The following is a 26,551-nucleotide window of genomic DNA, read 5'->3' as shown; positions in this document are numbered from 1 at the left end:
AAAGGGGTTAGCGATGTCTGACTTGGATGTGTGTGGCTTTGTGGTACGGTGGGTTGGGTGGGGGCGGGAGGAGAGAATGAATTAGGGTTAACATATAGAGGAACACACTTCAAGATGTGCGTTTGACTCCCGTTCCCCTCAATGGGTTCCTTTGCGGAGCGAATCAGGTATTTGACCCCCCCCACCCCTCCCCACACTTCCAACCACCCCCAAGACCAGCCCACCCCTCCCCTCCCGAAGGCAGGGATAAATAAATAAGAATTTGGTCAATCAATCCGCGGCCGTTTGTGGGGACGCTGCGGTGCGCAATTGGCCGCCGCGTTCGCCCACAAATATACAGTCAATTCACTTTACAGTGTAACCCGCGAAGCGCTTTGAGACGTCGGGAAGACCCGATGAGGCACTATATCTTCTGTAAGGCCACATATTTGCTCCCGATCCCGGTTGAGCTCCCCGCGCTGTGAGGCTGCGCTGCTCCCTGCTGGGAGACGCAGGGCACTGCAGGCAGATTGACAGCCGCCCGTAACAAAACACTTGCCAATTCGGACACCGACTTGTATCGCTCCTTGCGTCCCATACAGCGCTTTTATACGGCGTCGAAGACGTCTCAAAGCGCTTCACATGACGTACTGCAAGGCAGCACGTCTGTGTGCCGTGGGCAACATCCACAGGAGCTGAACCCGTGAGCGCGATAAAGGCAACTCACTCCACAGCGTGTCCTGTGAAGCGCTTTGAGACGTCTCGAAGACGTGAGAAGGCGCTGTATCAAATGCAAGGTTTATTATTATTATTATTAATCGCTCACTTTGCCAACAGCTCACTCGGTTGAAGTCGAAACCTGAGCGAGTTTACCTAACATACAACAACAACAAATGACATTTGCACAGCGCCTTTCACGTCAGGGGGACGTCCCAAGGCCCTGGACAGACGGGGATTTTTTGGACCCGAGCTGCGGGTTGGGATCAGAAGAGGGGTGGAGGGCAGGGAGGGTAGGGGCAGGGGGGTGACCGAAGGTGCGGTCGAAAGAGGAGAGTCTTGCGACGGGCTTTGAACAAAGCATTTTAAAGTCAGACCCTGTAGGAGATTGTTACGATGTGTATACGGTGGTCGCCCCCTGGACCATTGCGGGTTGCCAACAGGAAATGACACCACAACGACCGGACAAACCGGCAGCTCGGACCGGCAGCCATTTTATGCAAGAAAAAAAGCGAGTGTTTCTGACTGTGTATCCCTTCCTCTCCCCCACTCCCCCTCCGCCAATTTCCCCCCACACGGGTCCCAGGACAAGGTGTGCAGTAGCTCGTCACGTAAAGACACATTCGGACCTTCGGGAAATAAAGCTCAAATAAAATTTATTGCACGACCAATACAAAATTCCAACCGTCCGTGTATAAATCAGACTATTCCATTCCTTTGGGTTTATTTTTTCCCTCCTCCCTTCCCTCCCTCCCTCGTGCCAAAGTAACGATAACAGCGCTCATCAAGTGTAGTTCGGAGATCACGAGATCAAGTGTAGTTCAGAGCGAATTGTTCGGTGCTCAGTCCAGTGTTTCAAACTAATCTCGATTTCCCCCACGACATTGGCGTGGGGGGAGAGGTTGTGGAGGGAGAAGGGTGGGGAATGGTGGGGGGGGGGGGGGGAGGAGGGGTGAACTATGTCACGGTAACGGGCGAGTTGCCGTGGATGGACTCCATCACTGCCGCAAACCTGTTGCACAGGTCGTGGGGGGAGTTGGGACGGATCCTGGGGGGTTCCCGCAGGATCCGAACTTCAACGGAACAATCCAGAAGCTTTGGCAGGAACTCGGTCAACTTCTCCTGGAGCCGGGCTGTAAGACAGATACACAAATAAATGTCGACGACAACAACAAAAATAATTTATCTCAACACCCTAGGTCGGGTGGACGGCAGGGGGGGTAGGGGTGGTGGTGGTGGGGGGGAGGGGGGTGGCGGGGGCCACTGAGCCAGTTGGCACGAGTTGTGGACGCAGAGACCAGGCTGACAGATTGGATGGACGGACGGTCACAAAACTCACCATCTATGTCTGCCCCGAGGTACGAACACCAGTGATTGCGCATCATCTCCACCGCCACCAGGTCTTCTTTGGAGATTTCGCTGGTGGCGATCAGGTGCATGCAGGGAATGACCAGGTCGCTCATGATACTCAGCGCCTCCGCTACCTCGGCCTCCTCCCCGCTCTCAAACAGGCTCGCTGCGTTCCCGTTCAGTTCCTGCCACGAGGACACGGCGTCAATAATAATCCTTGCATGTGATACAGCGCCTAATCACGTTACTGAGACGTCTCAAAGCGCTTCACAGGATACACTGTAAAGTCAATCAACTGTGTATTTTGTGGGTGAAACACAGCAGCCAATTGCGCACAGCAGTGACCCCACAAACAGTCTTCCCTAAGGTTTTGCCTCAACCGGGAATCAACCTCGGGTCCTCTCACTTGTGAGGTGAGTGCCTTAACCGTTACACACTACTCTATGGGATTCCATAGACTTAACAAAGCCAGAGCACCATCATCTGGCTCTTTCCCCCCACACAACCCCCCACCCCCCTACACCCTCTTTCCCTTCTCCACCTCATGCGTCACTCAGGCAGGGACTGACCAGGAGACACTTGCGTCTGTAGTGTGCGATCAGCGTTTCGTCCACTCCGCGCTTCTTGCCGTTCTTCAGTAGCTTCCTGTTGCTTTGGTAGGCGTGAACCAGGTAGGTCAGAGCTTCACGGCACCTGCAACACGACAAGAGCCAGATGCTGCAGCCACAGCCAGACATCCCATCCCGGCCACAGCAACACAGCAACCCCAACACCCAACCATTGGAAGGATGGAGTGCGGTACTGGTCATTGGGGGCTGGGGAGGGGTGGGGAGAGGTGAGTGCATAGCACTCTGTTTCTACTATCTGGGATGAGCCAACAAAGGTTGAGATGATTCGATGGATCTGCAATATATTTTGTCCTACTAACATTCGTGGATTTTTATTTTTTAAAAACGTTTTTGTGAAGGAATTATTAACCCCAGAAAAGTGATCCGCCAATGGACCGACAATCAGCTTCCTACTTACTGCTGGTAAATAGAGGCATGTGTGTGCAGTCACTCCGCCTCGCCCTCTCCTTAGCCTCCTTCAAGTCCTGCCTCAAGACCCTCCTCTTCGACCATGCCATCGGCCACCCCCCTTCCCCTCCCCTCCCTTCTCCCCCCTGACCCCAGCTCGGGTCTGAAATGCTGTACACTGTCCAGCGCCTTGGGACGTCCTCCCGACATGAAAGGCACTATACAAATGTAATCTTGTTGTTGTTGTAAGGAAACTTGCCCAACGTTTCACCCTGAAACGGGAATCGAACCAGAGTTCTCTTGCCTGAAGGTCAAAGTGCTCTACATTTGGTCTCACCTCCCCCCACACAACCTAATCCCACGCTATTCTATTACACGAATACAACCCCCATTCCATTCCTTCAACCAGGGTCAGCTACTTCAACACCCAAACAAGAGAGAGATGCAGATAGAGAGAGAGAGAGAGAGAGAGAGACAGACGTAGAGTTTAAAAACTTTGGTTCCTACTTTCCATTCTGATAGCATTCCAGCCCAGTCAGGAGATAGACCGAGACCTTCCGGAACAGGCTGTAGTGCTCGTGCCATTTCTGTGCTCAAAAACAAAAGTGCTATTAATAACATTAATAATAGCAACAATAATAATATTAAATAGCCTTTGCACTTGTTAGAGCGTCTTTCACGTCGGGAGGACGTCCCAAAGCGCTTCACAGGATTTTATTGTTAAGTTCAACGTCTACCTGTGTCCGCTCCACTGGCTCCAGCCTTCTGCTTGTCCCTCGACCCTGTCCCCCGCACCACCACCCTCCACCATTGGACGCCCTTTCAGCCACTACGCCCCGAAACTCTAGAACACTCACCATCTATCCCTTCAGCTTGTCCCCTCCCTCCCCACCTTCAGTTCGCACCTGGAGACCTTTCTCTTCGACTTTGCCTATGGTTACCACCACCTCCCCCTGGCTCAGCGTCGTGCTCAGCCACTGTCGAGCGCTCTGCGTGGGTGAGGGACAATACCTTATACTCCTCCATGTCCATGTCGGAGGGTCCGATAAGCTTCAGTTTGGCCTGGGCCACTTTCATTATACTGATGGACCTATTGAGCAACACATACATTGGTTAGACACAAGCAAAGAAACCCCCCTCGCCCCTCCCAACAAAAGAGCCCAGAGAACAAAGACAAGTTATTGGCGTTAGATAACCTACTGCCTCACGCAGCGTTTCCGATCCAACCCTCTATCGAGCTGTGAGAATGATTTAAGCTGTCACCATGTTAACAGATTGTTCCGAGAAATCCAGTATAGTAACCTGCCCTTGTACAGAGCGTTAGGATCAAGAGGTCCCTCAACTCCAATGAGTGACTAATAATAATAATTCTTGCAGTTGATACAGTGCCTCATCACGTCTTCGAGACGTCTCAAAGCGCTTCACAGAATATACGTAAAATGAATTGCCCGTGTATTTTGTGGGCAAAAACGGCAGCCAATTGCGCACAGCAGCGTCCCACAAACAGTCATGGATTGAGTGACCAAATTATCCTTAGTCTTTTGGAAGGATTATTACCCCCAGGAAAGCGATCCACCGATTAACTAACAAACGGGTGGGAGCTTTCACTGCTGGGCAAACAGAGGCGCGTGTGGAGTAAGGAGGGTTGCCTAAGGTTTCGCCCCTGGGAATCGAACCCAGGTCCTCTCACTTATGAGGCGCGTTCTCTAACCACTAAGCTATGGGATTCCTGTTACACCATTTCCTTAGCGTTACTAAAGGGAGGACATCTAACTAAATGTGCTTCACAACAACATGAAGATTAAGTCAATCCCATTTCCTCCTTCCCTTCCCCGTCCCATTGCAGTGGGAAGCAAGTTGTCCTTTAAATAACAACAAATGGCATTTATACAGCACTTTTCACGTCGCGAGGACGTATCAAGGCGCAGGGCAGTCAGGGATTTGGACCCGACCTGGGGGTAGGGATCAGGAAGCTTGGAGGGTAGGGGTAGGAGGTCCAAAGGCATGGTCCAAGAGGAGGGTCTTGAGACAGGTCTTGAAGGAGGCAAAGGAGGGAGTGAGGCGGAGGGATTTTGGGATAGAGTTCCAGAAGGTGGAGGGGCTTTAAACCTTGGCAGTTCCCCCTCTCCCCCTCCAAAGCTCCCACCTCTCGTCGTAGCTGAGGTTCTTATCCGCAAACTGTTCCAGGAGGGTCCTCTCGATCACCCGCTTGGAGGCCCGGTTCTGGAAGAAGTAGACCAGAGCGTGCTGGAGCCGCGGGTCATTCTGTGGCGTTGGTTCCTCTTTGGCCAAATCAAACAGACGGGAGTACTCCTCGTGAAATGCCTACCCCAGGGAGAAAAAGAGGGAATAAAAACACCCATATACACACCACACCAGCCCCCACACACCACACCCGACACAACACATAAAACCCCACACCACACATACTTCACACACACACCCCCCCCCACATGCCACACCCACACACACCACCCACCCCCGGCCTCCCACCACACATACCACACCCCACACACCACCCCACACCCCCACACACATAGCCTACACCCCCCACCCCCCACCACACGTAGAAATCTCATCTCAACCCCTACCTCGCACCACTCCCCTCTTTCCAAGTTCCAATCCCTGCTCACAAGATAATAATAAAAATAATAATAATAATCCTTGCATCAATCTTTAAACCTGAAGAATTTACTCGTCTGGTGAATGTGCATCTTTAGTCACCGCAGCAGTCACGGGGAATAATAAACTGACAACAAAGTTAACTAAATTACACCTCACACAAACTATTCACTGTCCACAGAATTATAGGCAGAATTCTTTAACTGTGACCTGTTCTACATCGTAACAGAATTTTGTTGTGGGGGGAGTCTCACCACTCTCCCCCCACCACCCCACTTACTGATGTGCTGGGTTTCTGTGAATTTGGAAGCCAGGAAGAGGAACAAACTCAGGGATTATTATAAATTTAAATAGAATATGTGATGATCTCTTTTTTTTATTTGCTACAATGAGGTTGCCTATTGATGATAATAATAATCCTCGCATCTGATGCAGGGTCACGGCATCGAGACGTCTCAAAGCGCTTCACAGTATACACTGTGTGTTCTGTGAAGCGCTTTGGGACGTCCTTCCGACGTGAAAAGCGCTATATCAAATGCAAGGATTATTATTATTATTATTATTACTGTAAAGTGGAGTGAGTGTGTATTCTGTGGGCGAAACGAGGCAGCCAATTGTGCGCAGCAGCGTCCCACAAACAGTCGGGGATTGAATCTATGGCAGTAACATCATGCACAATCACACACACCAGCACACACACACATATCTGCTTGTCCCAGAGAAAAAAAAGAGCTAAATTGCTGAGATCCGTGCGTGTGACACGGCAACAGACTTAATCAAATAGGGTGTTGTCACCGGGAACACAGACGAGAGCCGGGAAAGGAGAGCTGAGTTGAGCAGGAGGACAGACAGGTACCTTTATCAGCCCCGCTTCTGCACCATCGCGTTCATAAACTTGTCTGGATTTAGCTATAGCCAGGATGATGCCCTGCATGGCTGGGCTTAACATTTCCTACCACCAGAGCGTGACAGAGAATCACCAGGTCAAGACGAGAGTGCAAGAGACAGACAGAGAGAGAGATGGAGAGAAAGAGAAAGAAAAAGAGATCAGAGTCTTTGCAAGAAATATCCAGACTAAATATTCGTCACTTGATTGGGGGGTGGGGGGCAAATAATATTGTAATAATCGTTGCATTTGATATAGCGCCTTATCATGTCTTCAAGATACAGAGTATACACAAATATATTGTAAAGTGAATTGACTGTATATTTGTGGGCGAAACGCGGCAGCCAATTGCACACAGCAGCGTCCCACAAACAGTCAAGGATTGATTGAACAAATTATTAGTATTTTTGGGGGGGAAGGGATTATTATCCCCGGAAACGCAATTGCCAATTGACTAACAACTTCCTACTTACTGCGAGGTAAACAGAGGCGTGTGTGTGGAGTAAGGAATCTTGTCTAAGGTTTTGCTCCCACCCGGGAATCGAACCCGGATCCTCTCGCTTGTCAGGCAATCGTGCTACTGAGCTACAGGACTCCACTGCACTACAGCCTGCTCACTCCTCTCTCTGTCTCATTTGACTTGTACCTCCTCGTTGTAGCCATCGGCGTCTTGGCGGACGGTAACTTTGCCAACGTTAGGTATCTCCACCTCGGAGATGTGGGTGCCGGGGTTCTCGGGCTCGGGTTCAGGCCTTTGCTCTGCTGGAGTCGCCTCATTGGTTTCCCGCACAGAGTCAGTCTGCCTCACCGGCACATTGGGGGGAGGGAGAGAGCGCAAAGAGAAGCAGCGAAGACGAGGAGGGAGAGAGAAAGAGACAAACAGACAGAGAGGAGGCAAGAGAAGAATAAAGAAGGCATGATGGAGGAGATAGATAACCAGAGACGAGGGAGGGGGAAAAACAGACAGCACACAATAGAGGGGCTGTAACGCTATTGAAACGTCTCGTAAAATACTTCGTAGGAAATTGCTGTCAAGTGTAGTGACTGTAAGAGGGGGGAAAAAAAAACTGTTGTAGACGGGACTTTGGCTTAATAATAAACTGTGTTTGATATAGCGCCTTAACGTCACAAGGAGCTGCACAGAATATCCTGTAAAGTGAGTTGACTATATTTGTGGGCGAAACATCTCATCCAAAGGACGGGCTTCCAGCAATGCACAGTTCGATCTACAAATCGCACCTTTTTAACATTTAAAAATTTTTTTAAAACAGTTTCATTGGCCGACGCTTAAGAGGCGCAAACAAGGAAGGCGATGGGGAGACACTCTCTCTGGTGCTGTTCGGGATGTGTGAGGGTTTCAGTTTAGTTACACACAGAACCTGGAGTGACAAACAACGGCGAGTGGACAGATTCTCGAGGGATATGGGGCAAAGGCGGGTAAGGTAATTGGAGTTGAGGTACAGATCAGTCACGATCTAATAGAATGGCGCGACAGGCTCGAGGGGCTGAATGGCCTCCTGTTTCTATGTAAAAGAAACAGGAACGTCAGTCTCTCCCACCCCCCAACACACACACAACGAGCTCACCTCCTTCAGAGTGGCCTCGGCTCCCCCGTTCTGACGTGCCGTTGCAGCTTTCTCGATGGCTTGTGCGGTCTGCTCTCTCACCATGAGCGAGTGGTCGGCCGACACGCAGCGCGTCACCGGCTGGGAGCCCGCTGGCGGTGATTGAGTCATTGGTGACTGTGCTGCGGGAGGGGTGGGGGGGAGAGAGAGACAGAGAGAGAGAGAGAGCGAGCAGAGGTCATCATCCCACCAGCCAACAAACCATCGGAAATTCCAATAACATGTCCCGAACTCTGAGCTAGTCATTTTTTGAGTCAATGCTAAATTTCTTTGTGGGGGTGGGGGGCAGCTGATTTAAAAGGAAAAGAGACTTAAAACATAAAAAAGCATAAAAACGCATCGCCGCATTTTGGGAGCGGAGGGTTCCAGACCACACTGCAAGCTCCACACGTACAACAACGATGATAATAATAATAATAAAAATTCTTGCATTTTATACGGAACCGTATCACGTCTTCAGGACGTCTCAAAGCGCTTCACAGAATATACCATAAAGTGAATCGACTGTATATTTAAGCCTTACCTTCCGTGGCTGAGGGCTTGAGCTCCTGTCCAGGAGAAACCGTCTCCTTCTGGGGAATCTTCCGCGCCTGTTCCTCCTCCCACTCATCCACCTCCTGCGATAGTCTCAGGTTGTCCTCACGGACAGAGCGCCTGAGATCCACGGGCAGCGAGCTCAAGGCCAACAACACCTGCCCCGTCTCCGCATCCGTGTCGTCTAACCCCAGGGAATAACATAACATGTAGGAGTAGGCTTTCGAGCTTGCCCCGCCATTCCATCATGGCTGATCTTCTAATCTAACTCCAGCTAATAACCTGACTCTGCCTTATCCCCATATCCCTTAATCCCTTTTGCAATAAGAAATCTATCTATCTCAGTCTTGAATATGTTCAAGGACTGAGCGTCAACAGCGCTTTGGGGTAGCGAGTTCCATGCAACAACAAGAAGTTACATTTACACTGCATCTTTCATGTCGGGAGGATATCCCAAGGTGCTGGACAGTCGAGAGATTCGCACCCAAGCTGGGGGTTGGGGGGATAGGAGAGTAACCAAGGCATGGTCGAAGAGGAGGGTGCTGAGATGTGTTGAAGGAGGTAAGAGGGAGCAAGGCGGAGGGACTGTGGGATGGAGTTCCAAATGGTGGACAGAGAGATTGAAGGCCTGACCACTCATGGTGGGGTGGCCAGGGCCAGGTACGTGGATTAGGCCAGACGGAGCCCGCAGAGCGGAGAGCTTGTAGGGTTTTACAATCTCATGGAGGTAGCAGGTTATTTTTGGTCAGCCGGGTGTCTAACACGTGCGGAAACCCATCACCGTGCTTAAGAGTCTCCAAAACACAATGAGAATTCATTAAATCCCAATTACACAATGGAAAATCCAGAGATAGATTGTTGGAAAGGAATGCGCTCCCTCTGTTTCTCTCTCATTCTGCTTACCTAATTCCGGAAAGTATTAGGCGCAGGTTGGCAAGAGCCAAGGCTTGGGGGGAGCCCAGAGTGCGCGTCGGGGGCAACTTTTGAGTCAAACCAGCTAAAAACACACAGCTTGCCATTGATATCACTACCTGGCAAGTGTGCGTCTTACCTGCTATCAGGTGTGGTAGGCTATCATTGATGTACATTAAGCAGTAGGCGCTGGCATTCCTGGAGCCTCCGTACGAATCTCGCTGCAGCTCCTCCCACGAGGACTCGGTCACGGAGACATCGTTGTACTTTAGCCAGGCTCCGCAAGGGTGGGAACGGACATAGGCCCAGTAATGGCCGGCGGAGGCTTGGCCTTCATGGACCAGCACTGCGTGGAGACGGTACGGAACCTGGCGAAGGATGGGGGGGGAAGAGAGGTGGGAGCCCACCGCCAAGGGAACACAGCGAAGAGAGGAGGAAGAGGAAAAGGCCTTTGGTCGGTCATGAGCGAATAACACGGCAGAGACGCAAGGTAGAGATGTGAGGCACAAGGTTACGGTTAAGAACGGGTGAATTGCAAGGCTTTGGAGCAATGACTCCTTCCCTTCTCCTCTTTCCTCTTGTCTCTCTTTCCCTCTACACCCACCTTTTCTCCACTCATTTACATCCGCCCCCTCTGCCCCCTCCGTTTCTCCGTGTCTCCCACTCCTTCCCTCCCTCTTCCAACCCCCACCATCTCTCGTTCCTTCCCTCCCTCCTCTGTATCCTTCTTCGTCTCTCCCCTCCTTCCCTCCCTCTCACCCCTCCTTCCCTCTCGCTCCTTCCCCCACATCTCTACCTGTCTCCCCCTCCTTTCTTCGCCCCCTCTCGCTTCTTCTCTCCCCCCATTCCCTCTCTCTCTCTCACACAGAGGACAAGTCTAATCCTGTGATCACCCCCTCCTCCTCTTCCCCACCCTTCGCCCTGAGCAGTCGTTTTCCGGTGTTTACCTGGGACAATGCACTGCTCGTGTACATCTGCTCTATAGACTGATGGATCGCTGCGATGTTGTCCTTCAGATCTTTATTTTTTTTAAATAAAATAGAAAAACAAAAACAAAACTGTATTCTCAGCTCCTTCGAATGCACAGTAAATAATAATAATAATCATTGCATTTGATACAGCCTTCTCATGTTGAGACGTCTCAAATAGCTTCACAGAATACTGTAAAGTGGAGTGATTTTGTGGGAGAAACTACTTTTTTTTTGGAGGGATTATTATCCCCGGAAAAGCGATCCATCAAACCACTAACAACTGGGTTCCTACTTATTGCAAGGTAAACAGAGTCGTGTGGAATAAGGAAACTTTCCAAAGGTTTTGCCCTACCCAGGAATCGAACCCAGACCCTCTCGCTTGCAAGGTGAGCTCTCTAACTACTGAGCTACAGGGACTCCAACATCTCATATAGACCTAGGAGTAACAACAACATTACATTTGTGTAGTGCCTTTTACGTCGGGAGGACGGCCCAAGGAGCTGGGAGTAAGGACTTTTGATTCACGTAAGGACTGTATATATGCAAGTTGTTGTTGCTGTCGTACTGCGCTGTAACAAGTCTCCCGCTCTATTACTCACCTTTCATGTCCTGCTCCACCTCTGCCCTCCAGCGCTGAAGGCAGATCTCAAGGGAGACCAGCTCTTGCTCTGTGACGTGTTGGGGGGCTGGATGGGATGTCATCTCTACCGGGGGTCTGGACTGCGTAAAAGGCTTGTGCACAGTCGCTCGCTGTGGCTGAGGGGTACTGGGGAGGCTGGCGGTCTCAGGGGCTATCAATTCTGTTGGGCTTTAAGCGAAATATGTATATGCATATATATATATTTTAAAAAATCAAAATTATTGATGAGCAAACATGGGTGAGTGGGCTTCAACCTCAAGGGCAAAAACACAATTAGTTTCAAGCTAAAGTGCCAAGTTGCTCAATTTGCTCAAGTACCAAATGCCTCAATTTGTTTCCCAAACGTCTATCTTTTCTCCTCCTCCACACCTCCCGCCCACTCACCCGGGATATCTGGACAAATAATAATAATAATCCTTGCATTTGATATAGCGCCTCATGTTTTTTCGAGACATCTCAAAGCGCTTCACAGAATATCCTGTAAAGTGAATTGACTGTATATTTTGTGGGCGAAACCCAACAGCCAATTGCGCACAGCAGCGTCTCACAAACAGTCGTGGTTGAGTATCCAAATTATTTTCATTTGTTTTGAAGGGATTATTACCCCCGGAAAAGCAATCTGCCAATTAACTAACAACCGGGTTCCTACTTACTGCTGATAAACAGAGGTGTGTGTGTGTGTGAAGTAAGGAAACTTGGCCAACGTTTCGCCCGGGAATCGAACCACGTCCTCTCACTTGCGAGGCGAGTGCTCTAACCACTGAGCTACAGAACACAAGCTGCACCAAAGCCACCTTTTGGCCCCAAACCCCGCCCAGCGAGATACAATGAGCGGACATGGTTACCTGGTTTGCACAGTGGAGGCTGCTGTAGTGTTGGGTTGTGGGTTTGGTGACAATGGCAGTGGGACCTTCACATCCTGAGCGAGAGGCACACAGGATGGTTTGGTGCTGGCAAATTCCCAGACGTACTGTAGAAGATCTGTGAGGGGGAACTTTTGAGGCCCAGACCCATAATTCATGTACCTTTTTATACAAGGATAATTTAGAGAAAAAAATCACATAATAATTATTATTATAATTAATTAATAATAATTATTAAATAATAAGAAAATAATATGACAGGAAGACAGGACCTCGGTTTAATGTCTCACCTGAAGGACGGTAATGGTAATATTAATAATAATCCTTGCATTTGATACAGCGGCTTATCACGTCGTTGAGACATCTCAATGCGCTTCACAGGATACACCGTGAAGTGAATTCACTGTGTATCTTGTGGGTGAAACGCGGCAGCCAATTGCGCACAGCACAAATACCTCTCCAATCGCTGCTGTAGGATAGTCACTTGTTCCTTCAGCCTCTTTACCTCTTCCCTCCTGGCTCGAGTGTGCTCCTTGTTTGCGTGCAGGTATCTGCGTAGCCAACCAGGAAAATCAATTGGAAAAAAATATAATCCTCCAGCATTCACTTGTTTTACTTTATAATAATAATCCTATAACATAAATGCAAGAATTAGTATCATTAGTATTATTATCACTATTATAATAACCCTTGCTTTTGATATAGTGCCTTATCATGTCGTTGAGACATGTCAAAGCCCTAGAATATATTGTCAAGTGGAGCGACTGTGTATATTGTGGGCGAAATGTTATTCTGTTCCCTTCTGAATCTCGTGCCTTGTACCTTAATAATACTTATATTTAATATAGTGCCTTTCATGTTAACAAGACGTCTCAAAGAGTTTCTCAGGGTTTTTCTTCAGCCAGTTTGCGCGCAGATTAACTCCTTGAACAGCTACAAAGTGAGTGACCAGTTTGTAATCGGTGGGGGGGGAGGAAGGCAGGAGGCCATTCAGCCCCTCGAGCTTGATCATGAATGACCTGCATCTCAACTCCAATTAGATAATTAAATTGAATACAGGGACAGAGAAACTCCCTTCTCTTTCCAATTAGAAATTTTGAACCCGAAAAGGCACAGATGGGATCTCGGTTTAAACCCCTCCTTCTGACAATGCAGCACAACCCCCCCCACTCCCCCTCCGAGAGACACTGACTTCCCTGACCGGAAGAATTATTCCGACTTGGGATGGGTTAAAGCTCCAGAGAGGGAGGTGCAATCACGTGCTTCACTTGCTCTCCGCAAAAGTCTGTCCTCAGCAGCACTCACCTGTCCAGATAAATGACCTGCGGGAATTCAAGCTTCTTGTGGATTTTTTCCGGCCTCCCCAAAGACTGATTAAACTCAAATCGAGAGAGCTCGAAAGTCAGAACCGGGGGTAGTTTTGTAAACCAATTCTGCAAAATAAGCACAAAGAATGAAAAAGAAAAAAGATATCAAGAGATCGTTGATAAGTTTATCGCTTATTGTTTTCACACTCCGAGTCTCAGCCGGGCTCAGTTGCTCGTGCTCCCTCGACTTCGAGTCAGGTTATGGTTCAAGCCCTATGTTGGGGCTTGAGTGAGCTCACGACGTCTGCCTGACAGGTGTCTGTCACAAGCGGAAACCCATCACCGTGCTTTAAGAGACTCCAAACCAAACAGAGGCATGTGTGTGGAGTCAGGAAACTTGCTTAAGGTTTCACCCTGACTTACCCGGGGAATCGAACCCGGGACCTCTCACTTGTGAGGCGAGTGCTCTAAACACTGAGCTACAGGACTCCACTGTCTAAAGAAACTGAAGAAGTTACAGTGCACAGGAGTCTCCTCACCTCGTGGGCGGACCTGACCGACTGATCCGAATGGAGGGTCTCAATTTCCCCAACCACCATGGCTCCTTCCAGACACTCGTGAAGATCCCTGAAACCGTTAACCTGCAGAGGATACTGTCCGAACGTTTCTACATTGGAGAACATTTTCCCTGCAAAAAAGAACGAGGAAAACCGAGACTCGTCCCTTCTCACGTTGCATCAATTTACAAAGGAACCGCGGAAATCTAGCAGCAAGTGACGTTTAAATCCCCTCCGCGACATCTCCCTCCCCCACCCTCACCACCACTGCGACTGAAATAGAGTCAGCCCTCTATAGTGCGCTCCGTAATCTGGATCCTGAGCCAGTCAGGTCCACAGTATTCCAGGGCACTTGCTGCTGATGAAAGCACAGCCCGGCCTGGCTCACCGACAGGAAGGGTCGACTAGTCACTGGGGGCAGGGAATCCTCCCACTCAGCTCCTGTTAACCCTGCAGCCAAAGCCCTAATAGATTGGGTGGTCCTCGCTGGACAAGCAGCGGGAAAGCTTGCCGGACAGTGATATCAAGTGATGGCAAGTTGTGTGGTTTCAGGTGGTTTAAGTGCAGCGGTTACCCCAACACACAGGGCGCACAGCAAAAATGACCACCGATCAGAGCTTCTGGGTCGTCAGGTTCCCTACTGATGTCACTTCCTGTGCACATGTGCCATGGGGTTGCTCAGCGCTGCCGCTTCCTGCGAGCCTGCAGCTAAACGCAGGAAGTTGGGCTGTCAGCGCAGGAAATGCGACCTGCGCTGTAACTGGAACGCTTTATAAAGAGGGTTGTGACTGGAGCGAGTGGAAGGTGGAGTGAAAGCAACGAGGGCGAGTTGCAGTACCGTCGTGAAGTCCTTCCGCCAGGTAAGTTCCATAAAAGAGTTCCACCATCGGGTTCACAGGCTTTGCCTGTGAATTCCTGCAAATTAAAGAATCTCAGTGAGATTAATCTGGAACAACACACAGAACTTTTCTCCTCTCCCCGCTCCTCCCCCCACAGGCAATATTATTCTAATTTGCTTCCTCCTAATCCTCTCCTGAATGTGTTTTGACTTTTCGTTTTCCCTCCACTGGGATCATGGCTCCATGAGGATACAATCAAACATCTGGTCAGGAACTCTCTCCCTTCCCCAAAAGGCTGTGGATGTTGGATCAATTAAAATTCTCCAAGACTGAGATCAATAGATTTTTGTTAGATCAGGGTATCAAGGGATATGTCCCTAACACTTCCCACCCCCCCACACCCTCCACCCCACCTGATCTCAACCCCCAGCTCGGGTGCAAACCCCTGACTGTCCTGTGCCTTGAGATGTCCTCCTGACATGAAAGGCGCTATGTAAATGTCATTTGTTGTTGATTATATGGAGCAAAGGCAGTAAATGGAGTTGAGGTACAGATCAGCCATGATCTAATCGAACAGGCTTTAGGGGCTGAATGGCCTCCTCCTGTTCCTATGTCCTGTCTGTCTACTCAGGTGGAAGTTAAAGATCCCATGACCAGGCTCCAAGGCAGACCCTTAGGTAGACCAAACCCTCAATAGACTCAGTGAAAATCTTTACGTTGGGATTGGGAACTTTGGAGGAAGAGAGGATCCATTTACTTCACGTTTGCCGTCATCTGGAACGAGTCTTCCAGCCAGTCCAGGAGCTTGTGTGTGAACTCACTCACATCCTGCAAGAATGAAACCATAATAAAATTAATACTACTTGCAATTGGTATAGCGACTTATCACGTGATAAGCACGGCTCAATGCGCTTCAAGGCAGTTACCGTGAAATGGTGTGTATATTTGTAGGCAAACATGGCAGCACAACATCCCACAAACAGCGACCAATTTATTCTGGGATTTGTTGGCCAGAACTCACTCTCTCCTTTCCTCACCTGAATCAAGTTCCATTTCAAGACCTACATCTTTGACCGCTCTTTCGGTCATCTTTCCCCACCCCAACCCCCTGACTCTCGCTCTCCCCAGCTTGGGTTCCCAGTTAAACTTCACTGTTTAAGCACCTTGGGATTTCCATTTGATGCGAAAGGCGTTATAATAATAATCCTTGCAATTGATATAGTGCCTTATCATGTCTTCTAGACGACTCAAAGCATTATATGAAATATACTGTAAAGTGAATTGACTACGTTTTGTGGGCGAAACGCAGCAGCCAATTGCGCACAGCAGCATCCCACAAACAGTCGTGGATTGAGATATTATTATAATTTACTTAAGGGATTATTACTCACGGAAAAACGATCCGCCAATCAACCAACATCCGGTTTCCTACTTACTGCTAGATAAACCGAGGCGAGTGAAGGAAACTTGCCCATCATTTCGCCCTGCCCAGGAATCAAACCCAGATCCCTTCGCTTGTGTGCTGAGCGCTCTAACCATTAAGCTACAGGACTCCACAATGCAGAGATAACACAATATCATCATCATATTATCATCGCCCGTCTCTGCCAATACCTCTCCCCAAAAGCCGCTGAAACCCTGGTCCATGCCTTTGATACCTCTCGGCTGACGCCCTCCTCACCGGTCTCCATCCACGACCATCCAAAAAATCCAAATCATTCAAAACTCTGCCACCCATATTCTCACCCGCACGAAACTCTGCTCTCCGATCACCCCAATCCTTGCCAGACTGCACTGGCTACCAATCCCAGAGAGGATCATTTCAAGATCCTCACCTTTGTATTAAAGTCCCTGCACTCCTCTGCATCCCCAGACCTCTCTGACCTCCTCTCTCCTCAGCACAGTACCCGTTGCCTTCGTTCCTCCGGGTCTGGCCTCCTCCTCGACCCCAAGTCCTCCCCTCCACCCTCGGCAGTCGTGCCTTCAGCCACTGCGCCCCGAGGTTCTAAAACTGCCTTCCTCACTCCCTTCGCCTTGTCCCTCCCTTCCCATTTTCAGGTCTCTGCTGAAGACCTTTCTTTTCGACCGCGGCTTTGGTCACCTCCCTCCCCCTGGCTCGGTCCCGGGATCCGTTACTGTGAAGCGCTCTGAGACGCCGTCCGACGTGGAGGGCGCTATATAAATCCAAGTTGTTGTTGTTGTATCCTCATTCCCATTTTCGTTCATGGCGACTGCGCTCACACACCCACCTGTTGGGCCTCGCTTGAGCGGAATGCATCTTTCAGAAGTTCAACTGCGTTCGAGGGGTCGACATATTTGCGCTTTGACCCGACCATCAGAGCAAACAGACAGCGAAGCTCCTGCATGAAGGCCAGGTTCCTCTGCTCCTGATGAGAGAGAGTGAGAGAGAATGAGGGAGAGAGAGAGAGAGAGAGAGAGAAAGAGAAGATTTATGGGCAGATTTCCCCTGGAAATTAGTATGGTTGGATAATCATAAAAATAATTGAAAAAGAGCGAAACGCCAAAATAAAATAATGTAGTATTCACTGGTCACCGATACTTGAAGTAATTCATTACTTGGGGGGAAGCTGTTGTATTCAACACAATGGGCGCAGGCTTTGACCGCACCTGCGGTCACCCTTCTACCCCAACAGTCCCTGCCGTCCACCCCTCCTGATCCCAACCCCCAGTTCTGGTCCAAACCCCTGCCTGTCCAGCTCCTTGGGATGTCCTCCTGAAAGGCGTGAAAGGCGCTGTTGTAAATTTGTTGTTGCTGCAGCGCTTGCTCCACCACAGGACTGACCAGGGCCACAACGTAACCATAACCTCAGCAACGCACTCACTGTATGGCTTCTGCAGTTTTCATGGTGATTTTCTGGTACAGTGTAATTGAGAACCAATCGTCGGAACTCGGTCAGTTGGAACAAAGACTGAGGAACAAACGCAGAGAGAGAGTGAGAGCGAGAAAGAGAGACGTGTTTTGACAGACCCATAATCATCCTTGCATTTGATATAGCGCTTGTCAAATCATTGAGACGTCTGAAAGCTCTTCACAGGATATACTGTGAAATGGTTTTGACTTTGTATTTTGTGGGTGAACCACAGCACCCAGTTGCGTATAGCGGTGTCCCACAAATAGCCATGGTGCGAGTGACCAGTTTTACTTGGGAGGGATTGTTGGCTAAGAAACTCCCTTCTCTTTTCGAATAGTGGCCTGACCAGGCAGACGGGGCCTGGGTTTTTAACGTCTCATCTGAAGGATGACACCTCTAACAACGCAACACCTCCCCGAGCGCTGCATTGGAATGTCAGCTCAGACTGTGTGATTCCAAGTCCCGATGTGACATGGGGTGAGGGGGAGTGAAATTGAACTCACAACTTTCGGACTCAGAGGCGAGAGTGCTGCCACTGAGCTAGGCTGAGTAGGGCTCCCGTAGTTGGCCTGTTTACATCCACCAGCTCCCCGCTGACTCACTTCACCTGTTTATTCCTGTCTAAGTGGGGGGGGGGGATGAAGTCATTTTTTCCAAAAAGCATACCACAGGGAGCGCTGCCTCAGACCTTTCACCAGCATCCGACACCTACCCACAACTGACACCGTGGCGCTCACCCAAAGGGACATATATTCCTCCAAAACACGGTTCAAAATGCACGCGGCTCTCTCTGGCCATCTCTGTAATCAGCCCTCCTTTCTATTCCTAGTCAGCTTTAGGGGATGCTCCAATGCAGCACTTGGGGAGGGAAGGGGAGTGGGGTGTTGCATTGTCGAAGGTCCTTCAGGTGAGACGCTACACCAAGCTCTCTCAACAACGCGATAAGGCGCTATATCAAATGCGAGGATTATTATTATTATTCCTCTCACTCCTTCAGTCACTCATCCTCGTTCCCTTAATAATAATTCTTGCATTTGTCACGGCGCCTGATCATGTCTTCGAGATGTCTCAAAGCGCTTCACAGGTTACACTGTAATGTGTAGTGACTGTGTATGTTGACTCTTACTTGAATCACTGCACTGAACCAACAGGTGTTGCCCACATTCTTCAGCCCCACTGGCCAGTCACCCTCGCGGAGCCGATCATTGGGGTTTGGGGAATCACCCCAAGCTTCACATCTCTTCCTCTTCAACCCGGCCTTACTTTCGCTGCCTGTGTCATTTAACCTGTCAGTGCAAGAACACCAAACGGAATATTCTAGTGGGAATTAGATAATGTAAACTAGAGGGAGGGAAGGGGTGTGGGGGGTCCAACCTCTTAGCTGCTGAGAGTGAGGGCCGGATGCCCTACCTGAGAAACGTCCATGGGCATTATAAGCAATATTTTTGTTTCCCTTCCAGATTCAATACCAACTTTCAAGAGAGAAGTGGATAGATATTTGGGAAGGCTATGGGGAGAGAGCGCGGGAGTGGAACTAGTTGGTAGCTCTTTCAAGAGCCAAGTGGGCATAATGGCCTGAATGGCCTCCTTCTGTGCTGTATAATTCTATGATTCTAAACATAACATTTACAGGTTATGGCGAGAGCAGGTGGGCCACATATAATGGAGGGGGTGGGGAGGGGGAGCCAGATGCGGCCCCTGGGCCGCCAGTTGGACCACCCTGATGTAGACCATGACAGGCTGTTTTATCTTGTGCTGAACAGTAGAACATGAGGACACGGCCTGCGATTGAAGGGGTAAATTCAAAACAAATCTGGGGAAACACTACTTCAGTGAGCGATTAGTAAACGTATAGAACCGGCTCCCCAGGGAGTAATAATTTGGAAGCAGAAAGGGTCGATTCTTTCAAGAACAAATTAGATAGATTGAGACCCTTACTGGCCAGAGTCTTGGTCCTCCGTGGCCTTCTGCACTTTCTGGTTCTCCTCCAGGCTCAGAGCGATGGCCTTCTGCAGATCATCCTTCTCCTTCTCATCCCCAGTCAGATCAATCGCACCTGCAAGAGCAGTGGCAAAGTTACATAATATTAATAATAATCCTTGATATAATACCTTGTGTCGTTGAGATGTATCAAAGCGCTTTGCAATACACACCGTAAAGTGAATTAACTGTATTTGTGGGCAAAACACGGTAACTAATCTGCGCACAGCAGTGTTGCACAATCGTGGATGGTGTGACCAAATTAATATTAATTATTGATTACTTTTTTTATTTTTTTAAATGGATTTATTTTTTAAAGAGGGATTACTACCCCCAGAAAACAATCTGCCTATCTTCCACTAACAACCGAGTTCCTACTTACTGCTGGGTAAACAGAGGCAAGTGGAGAAAGGAAATTTGTCTAAGGTTTCGCCCCGCCCGGGAATCAAACCCAGATCCTCTCGCTTGCAACGATGCTTACGGTCACCTCCCCCACCCCGTCACCCCCCGCTCGGCTTCAGGCTCCGCCACTGTTAAGCGCTCAGATGTGCTGCCCCGCGTAAACGTCTAGTGAACTTCTTGTTTTCCTCATAGCCCTCGATTCCCTGCGTATCTCGAGCAAACACCCAGGAATGTCAGAGGCATTAAATCCCAGAAGCAAACACAACCTAACACCAAAATAGAGAAACAGCAAACGTGGCTGTTTGGTGATGAGGTTTCAGATAGCAATCTCCAGTTGTCGGGCTAAAAATAAATCTATCGGAGGCAAAGTAGATCCAATAGACACAGACTCTAGTGATGGCTCCTCAGGCCCACAGCTCGTGGAGTTGATCCAATGTCAAAGACGAATGATATACTCAATCCTGATCCAAAGGACCAGGTGTTGTGCTCAACTCCGCCAACCAAGAGCACAAGACAATGAACCACTCCTCCCCCTCCCGTGAAGTTACTGTGCGCAATTGGCTGCCACGTTTCCCCCACAAAATATAGTCAATTCACTTTACAGTATATTCAGTGAAGCGCTGCGAGACGTCTAGGCGACGTTATGTCAAATGCAAGGATTATTATCATAATAATAAAAGTATAGGGTTTCATCAAATCAGAGCAAGCTTTAGTTTCTATAATGATGATGATAATAATCCTTGTGATTGGCAGAACACCATTCACGTCAGGCGGACATCCCATTCACTTTACAGAGTTTAAGGTGAAGCGGAGTGATTGTGTGTTTGTTATGTTGATTTTTGCACCTCCCACCTCTCCCCACCCTCACCCCCACCACACACACACACACACCCCACACACAGACACCCCCCCCCCCCACACACACAACTATTTAGTTTTAGAATCCAAAGTGAGGTGATGATATTGGGTCGTCAATAACTACTCACGGGACTGGTCGCAGTGTTCGTTATCAGGCTCGTCAGCTACTGTTCCCTGGCTTGGGTCCCTCGCACTTTCATTTGTCAGGAAACTCACTGCCTGGTTAATGTCTCCATTGCTGACCTACAGTGAGGGGAGGGACCGGGGTGGGGAGTGGTGAGGGTGAAAAAGAGTGAGAGAACAAGAAAGAGAGGGGGCGAGGTGGGGGGGGGGAAGAGAGGGGGGAGAGAGAGGGGGGGGAAGAGTGGGGGAGAGAGGCAGAGAGAGAGAGAAAGAGAGAGAGATGGGGAAGAGAGAGGAAGAGAGAGAGAGGGAGAAAGAGAGAGGTGGGGAAGAGAAAGGGAGGAAGAGCGCGGGGGGGAAGAGAGGGAAGGAAGAGAGAGGGCGGAGAGAGGGGAGAAAAAGGGAGAAAAAGACCTTCAAAACCGTCCAAGATGAAATTGAATCTTACCATTGTTGCTTCCTTCGTTTCAACAATCAAAGCATTATATATTCACATTTGTTGTTATACACTTTACATTTGTCACAGCACCTAAAGTGTATTGACTGTACGATTATGGGCCTTGGCAGCAACTAAACCATACAAAATCTTCAGTACCAGATAAAAACAGATAGGACGTTTTATCTCGTACTGAACAGTAGAACCAGATGGCACGGCCTACGATGGAAACAGGATAAATTCAGAACAAATCCGCGGAAACGCTACTTCAGTGTGTAACAGGCTCCCAAGGGAGACAGACGGTGGAAGCAGAAAGTGTTGATTCTTTCAAGAACAAATGAGATAGATTTCTGTTAGGAAATGATATCTGGGGGATCCAGGATATAGTTTGGGACACGACATGTCGAGTAACTGCCAGGATGGTGAACTGGATGGACCTTGGTCTTCTTTTCTTCAGGCTGTGCTGTGACTTTGACTGACTGACCTGCAGGGCTTGTTGTAGAAGCCGATTATCTTGGATTCCTGTGATTTCCCGCAACTGTTTGATGATCAGGGAACTGTTCTGGAAAGCACAAAATGGGAGACAAGTGAAGGGAAGAAAAAATACGAGACCTCTGCGTCAACAACGACAACAACTTGCATTTACACAGCGCCCCCCACCCCGGTTTAGCGTCTCTGAGCACTTAACAGTGGTGGGGAACCGAGCCGGAGGGAGGGGTGGAACTCTGGTCCGCGCCTTTATCACCTCAAGGCTGGACTATGGGAACTCTCTCCTCGTCGGCCTTCCCGGCCCTCCCTCCACACTGCAGGTCATTCAGAACTCTGCAGCTCGTGTACTGTCCCGCACCAGACACCGCGACCACATCACTCCCACCCTCACCCTCGCCCTCACCCTCACCCTCGTCCTCGCTCGCCTCCACTGGCTCCCCATCCCCCAGAGGATCGAATTCAAGATCCTCGTCCTCACCTACAAGGCCATTCACGGCCTCGCTCCCTCCTACCTCTCCGACCTACTATCCCCCTACCTACCCGCCCGTACCTTCCGTTCCTCTGGCTCCGGTCTGCTCCACATCCCCCGCCCCAACCGCCCTACCATCGGTGGCCTTCAGCCTCTCAGCCCCGAGGCTCTGGAACTCCATCCCCCGGTGCCTTCGCCGCTTCCTCCCTTTCCTCCTTCAAGGCCGGTCTCAAAACCTTTCTCTTTGACCGAGCCTTCAGCTCCCCTCTCGACTCTCTACCCCCTCCTCGCTCCCTCCCTTCCCTCCCCTCACCCTGACCATTATCCCCCCTCCTCGCTCCCTCCCTTCGCTCCCCTCACCCGGACCATTTCCCCTCAATGCTCGGGTCCTGACCCAACTGTACAGCGTCTTGGGACGTTCTCCCGACGTGAAAGGCGCTCTATAAATGGAATAGAATCGAACAGGAAGGTCTTCGGGCATGATCCAAAGATAGAGAAAGAGGAGGCAAGGTGGAGGGACAGAGGGAGAGAGCTTTGGGGTATACTGGCTGAAAATACAGCCATCGATGGTGGAGCGGAGGGGACGAGGGACAAACGAAAGGCCAGAGCCAGCTGAGCAGGGGGCAGCAGGTGAGGGCATTGGGATTAAGCAGGTTGGAGAGGTAGGGAGGTGTCAAGGCAAGAAAGGGTTTTCGTGAAGAGAAACAAAAACAAGTCAGTCTTTTGGAGAGGAGGGGAAGAAAATTGCAAAGGTGTGGGGGTGGGTTGGGGGGAAATGAGTGTTGGTTTGGCTCAGTGGCTATTAATAATTATTATTATTGTACGTCAGTGACTAAGAAAAGCAGAAAGCGTAGCAGAGTGAGCAATGCGCCCAGAGCAAACGTGTTGCACAGAACGCGAGTGAGCTGTGTGTGGGACATACAAGGATCGTGCTACCAGGAACGGCTTGGGAGAAGTTTATTTTAAGCCCATCTCCAAATGCTAGGCAGGTTTCAAATTCCATTCCACCCCACATGCTGCCTCCTGTAAAGATAGTTCAGGGGCTTCAGATTGTGGGAGTGGTTGGAGGTGAGGTGAGTGTGTGGGGGGGGAGGAGGGAGAAAATAGAGAGGGGGGGAACTGGGCACTGATCAGCAAAGCCCCAACTATAACCCGTGAGTTGTGTCGCAAATCAAAAGGTGGCAAAGCTCACCGTAGGAAATGAGTGCCAAGTGTAGTGACTGTGACGTTTACAACACCAAGGCCCCACCACAGGGCCCCAGGCGACGTGGAGATTGTTGGCCTTCAAGCCTTGTATTTTTGATGTACTGTAGCACCTTATCACGTCATTGAGACGTCTCAAAGCGCTTCACAGAATAGGCTGTAATGTGGATCGACTGTGTATTTTCCGGGCGAAACACGGCAGCCAATTGCGTAAATGTTATTACCCCCGGAGAGCGATCTGCCAATCGACTAACAACTAGTCCTACTTACTGCAGGTAAACAAACAGATGCTTGTGGAGTAACGAAACTTGCCCAACGTATTGTCCTGCACGGGAATCAAACCCAGGTCCTCTGGCTTCAGAGGCCCCCCAAACAAAATGCACACATGCCCCACAACATACAAAACACACGCACACAAAATACACACATACCCTTCCCCTCGCCCCTCCCTCCCTCCCCTCCCTCAGACCTGGGCCCCCCCCCCCCAAAAAAAAATCACTGAACAAGGTTTTTTTCACTGATAAGAGACTGCAACATTTTTAACCGTTGTCTTGTTTCAAAAAAAAATCTAAATAAATAAATAGAGGGAAAAGCAAAGTTTCCTGCTCCCTGACCCGGCTTCCTACTGTCAACAGACAACCATCTGCAAACACACAGGTCCAGGCTCTCACAGTCTAAGCTGACGCTCCAATGCAGCGCTGGGGGTGGGGGGGGGGTGTTGCATTGCCGGCGGTGCCGTCTTTCGGGGTGAGACGTTAAGCTGAGGTCCTCGTCTGCCTGTCCAGGTGGATGTTAAAGATCCCGTGGCGCTGCTCAAAAAAGAGAGGGGAGTTTCTCTCTTGCCGGCGCCCCCCAAATAAAGTAGTCCACTCAACCCACGACTGCTTGCGGGACTGTGCGCAATTGCAATTGGTGCCGCGTTTCACCCACAAAATACACACTTTACAGTGTATTCTGTGAAGGGCTTTTGAGACGTCTCGGAGCCGCTATAAGGCGCGGTATCAAAATGCACTGATTAAATGCTCGGACTATTATTAAATACCAAGCAGGCATTATTACTACAAAGGGAAACTTCACAACATCCTTCTGAACGAGTTACAACAAAGAAAATATTGTGATTAAAAGTTTCAAAGAAGCAACTTGTTATGACTGAGTCACTGGGAAAGTCCCTGATTAACGTGTTACCACAAAGTTACTGCCCTGAGGGTTTGTTTCTCTGCCTCTCACGTTGATTTCCTTTCCACTCTCACTTTTTTTGTGTGGTTACTTATTTTGCAGCGGAGAGAGAGAGAGAGAAAGAGAGAGAGAGCGTGTGAGAGAGAGAGGAGAGAGAGAAAAGAGGGAAGAGAATAAGAGAGAACCGGGAAGAGATAGAGCGAGAAGGGAAGAAAGAGAAGAATGTTGTTGAGAAAGAATTGGCGTTCACGGCAAGTTAAGAGTCTCCAAAGAAAAAAGGGGGAGGAAGAGGTGTTTTTCTTCATCATGTAAAAAAATATATATTTTCGTTTCGCCCACAAAATACACAGTCACTCCACTTTACAGTATATTCTGCGAAGCGCTTTCGGACATCTCAACCACATGATAAGGCGCTATATCAAATCCAAGGATTATCTCATATATATGTTTATATAGGACACTTCTATATAATACAGAATACACTGTGTAATATACACACATATATTTACAGTATATACTTAAACAGTATATACGCACAGAGTGGGACACCTCTGTGCGCAATTGGCTGACGCGTTTCACCCACAACATACACAGTCACTCCACTTTACAGTATAGTCTGTCAAGCGCTTCGAGACGTCTCGGATATATGTATATATATATATATGCACACGCTGTATACGTATATACTGTAAATATTTAGGTGTGTATATTAATTACACAGTATATTCTGTATTAGGCAATAAAAGCAAAAGAGGCAAATCATATTCAAAAAGTTGCTTTGTTGCTAATAACTGGATCCTCAGTAACTTTGTGCAACAAAGGAGCAGCTCCGCATCCACAGTCTGTGTCTCAGTCACTGTCTGTCTCTCTCCGTCTGTCATTCACTCTCACTCTGTCTCTCACTCTCTCTCCGTCTATCATTCACTCTCAGTCTCTCACTCTCTCTCTCCGTCTGTCACTCACTCTCACTCTCTCTGTCTCTCACTCTCTCTCTCCGTCTGTCACTCACTCTCACTCTCTCTCTGTCCCTCTCACACTCACTCTCTCTGTCTATCTCTCTGACTCTCTGTCTCTCACTCCCTCTCTGTCTCTCTCACTCTCTGTCTCTCTCTCACACTCTGACTCTCTCACTCACTCTCTCTCACTCTCTGTCTCTCTCTCACACACTCTGACTCTCACTCACTCTCACTGTCTCTCACACTCACTCACTCACTCTCTCTCACTCTGTCTCTCTCACACACTCTTGACTCTCACTCACTCTCACTGTCTCTCACACTCACTCTCTCTCACTCTCTGTCTCTCTCTCACACACTCTGACTCTCACTCACTCTCACTGTCTCTCACACTCACTCTCTCTCACTGTCTCTCTCTCACACACTCTGACTCTCACTCACTCTCACTGTCTCTCACACTCACTCACTCACTCTCTCTCTCTCTCACTCTCTGTCTCTCTCTCAGTCACTGACTGCGATTGTCCCATTATCTTTGCTCTGTTATGTTTCAGTGAGAGTGAGAGAGATAAAGAGAGACGGTGTGTGTGTGTGAGAGAGAGAGAGAGAGGGGTTATTTATTTACCTCCTCGGGTTGGCTCTCTCCCGCCGTCATGGCTTCGCCTCCTCTTCCTGATTTTCCCGCCGAACAAAAAAAAAACACGAGTCGAAAAGGAGTGGGTTTTAAACCCCCCCAAAAAAAACACAATAAAAAAAGTGACTTTTTTTTTTACG

General features: G+C 49.3%; 1 protein-coding gene across 4 annotated transcripts; it reads right to left on the bottom strand.

The window, feature by feature from the left end:
* Window positions 1–1,631: 1,631 nt before the first annotated feature.
* Window positions 1,632–26,551, bottom strand: usp28 (ubiquitin specific peptidase 28). 4 transcript variants are annotated; one of them, XM_042343880.1, is made up of 26 exons: window positions 26,403–26,551; window positions 21,975–22,052; window positions 21,060–21,174; window positions 19,630–19,747; window positions 18,818–18,977; window positions 17,662–17,748; window positions 17,068–17,205; window positions 15,576–15,646; window positions 14,818–14,894; window positions 13,962–14,110; window positions 13,421–13,548; window positions 12,571–12,666; window positions 12,098–12,277; window positions 11,212–11,420; window positions 10,589–10,659; window positions 9,781–10,009; window positions 8,719–8,913; window positions 8,157–8,317; window positions 7,217–7,369; window positions 6,541–6,636; window positions 5,209–5,387; window positions 4,074–4,152; window positions 3,570–3,649; window positions 2,616–2,739; window positions 2,036–2,231; window positions 1,632–1,829 (listed from the first exon to the last, which is right to left on the bottom strand). In XM_042343880.1, the coding sequence occupies exons 1-26, from the start codon at window positions 26,430–26,432 to the stop codon at window positions 1,654–1,656; spliced, it is 3,375 nt and encodes a 1,124-aa protein (XP_042199814.1). In that variant the 5' UTR covers window positions 26,433–26,551; the 3' UTR covers window positions 1,632–1,653. The 4 variants fall into 4 exon arrangements, with proteins under 4 accessions (XP_042199814.1, XP_042199815.1, XP_042199816.1 ...); XM_042343881.1 differs by lacking the exon at window positions 7,217–7,369; XM_042343882.1 differs by lacking the exon at window positions 12,098–12,277.

Source organism: Callorhinchus milii, unplaced genomic scaffold, assembly GCF_018977255.1.
Source record: "Callorhinchus milii isolate IMCB2004 unplaced genomic scaffold, IMCB_Cmil_1.0 Scaffold25, whole genome shotgun sequence".
Taxonomy (NCBI): domain Eukaryota; kingdom Metazoa; phylum Chordata; class Chondrichthyes; order Chimaeriformes; family Callorhinchidae; genus Callorhinchus; species Callorhinchus milii.
Note: the sequence above shows the minus strand (reverse complement) of the source record. Positions and strands in the feature narration are given on the sequence as shown.

What these genes read in the sequence shown, in the direction of transcription:
- usp28 (XM_042343880.1), bottom strand. Translation starts at nt 26,432, where the DNA reads ATGACGGCGGGAGAGAGCCAACCCGAGGAG. An exon ending in CGAGCAGTGCATTGTCCCAG is followed by an intron (nt 10,010 to 10,588) that starts GTAAACACCGGA and finishes ATCCTTCGCCAG; the next exon opens with GTTCCGTACCGTCTCCACGC. An exon ending in CCTCGGGGCAGACATAGATG is followed by an intron (nt 1,830 to 2,035) that starts GTGAGTTTTGTG and finishes TCTGTCTTACAG; the next exon opens with CCCGGCTCCAGGAGAAGTTG.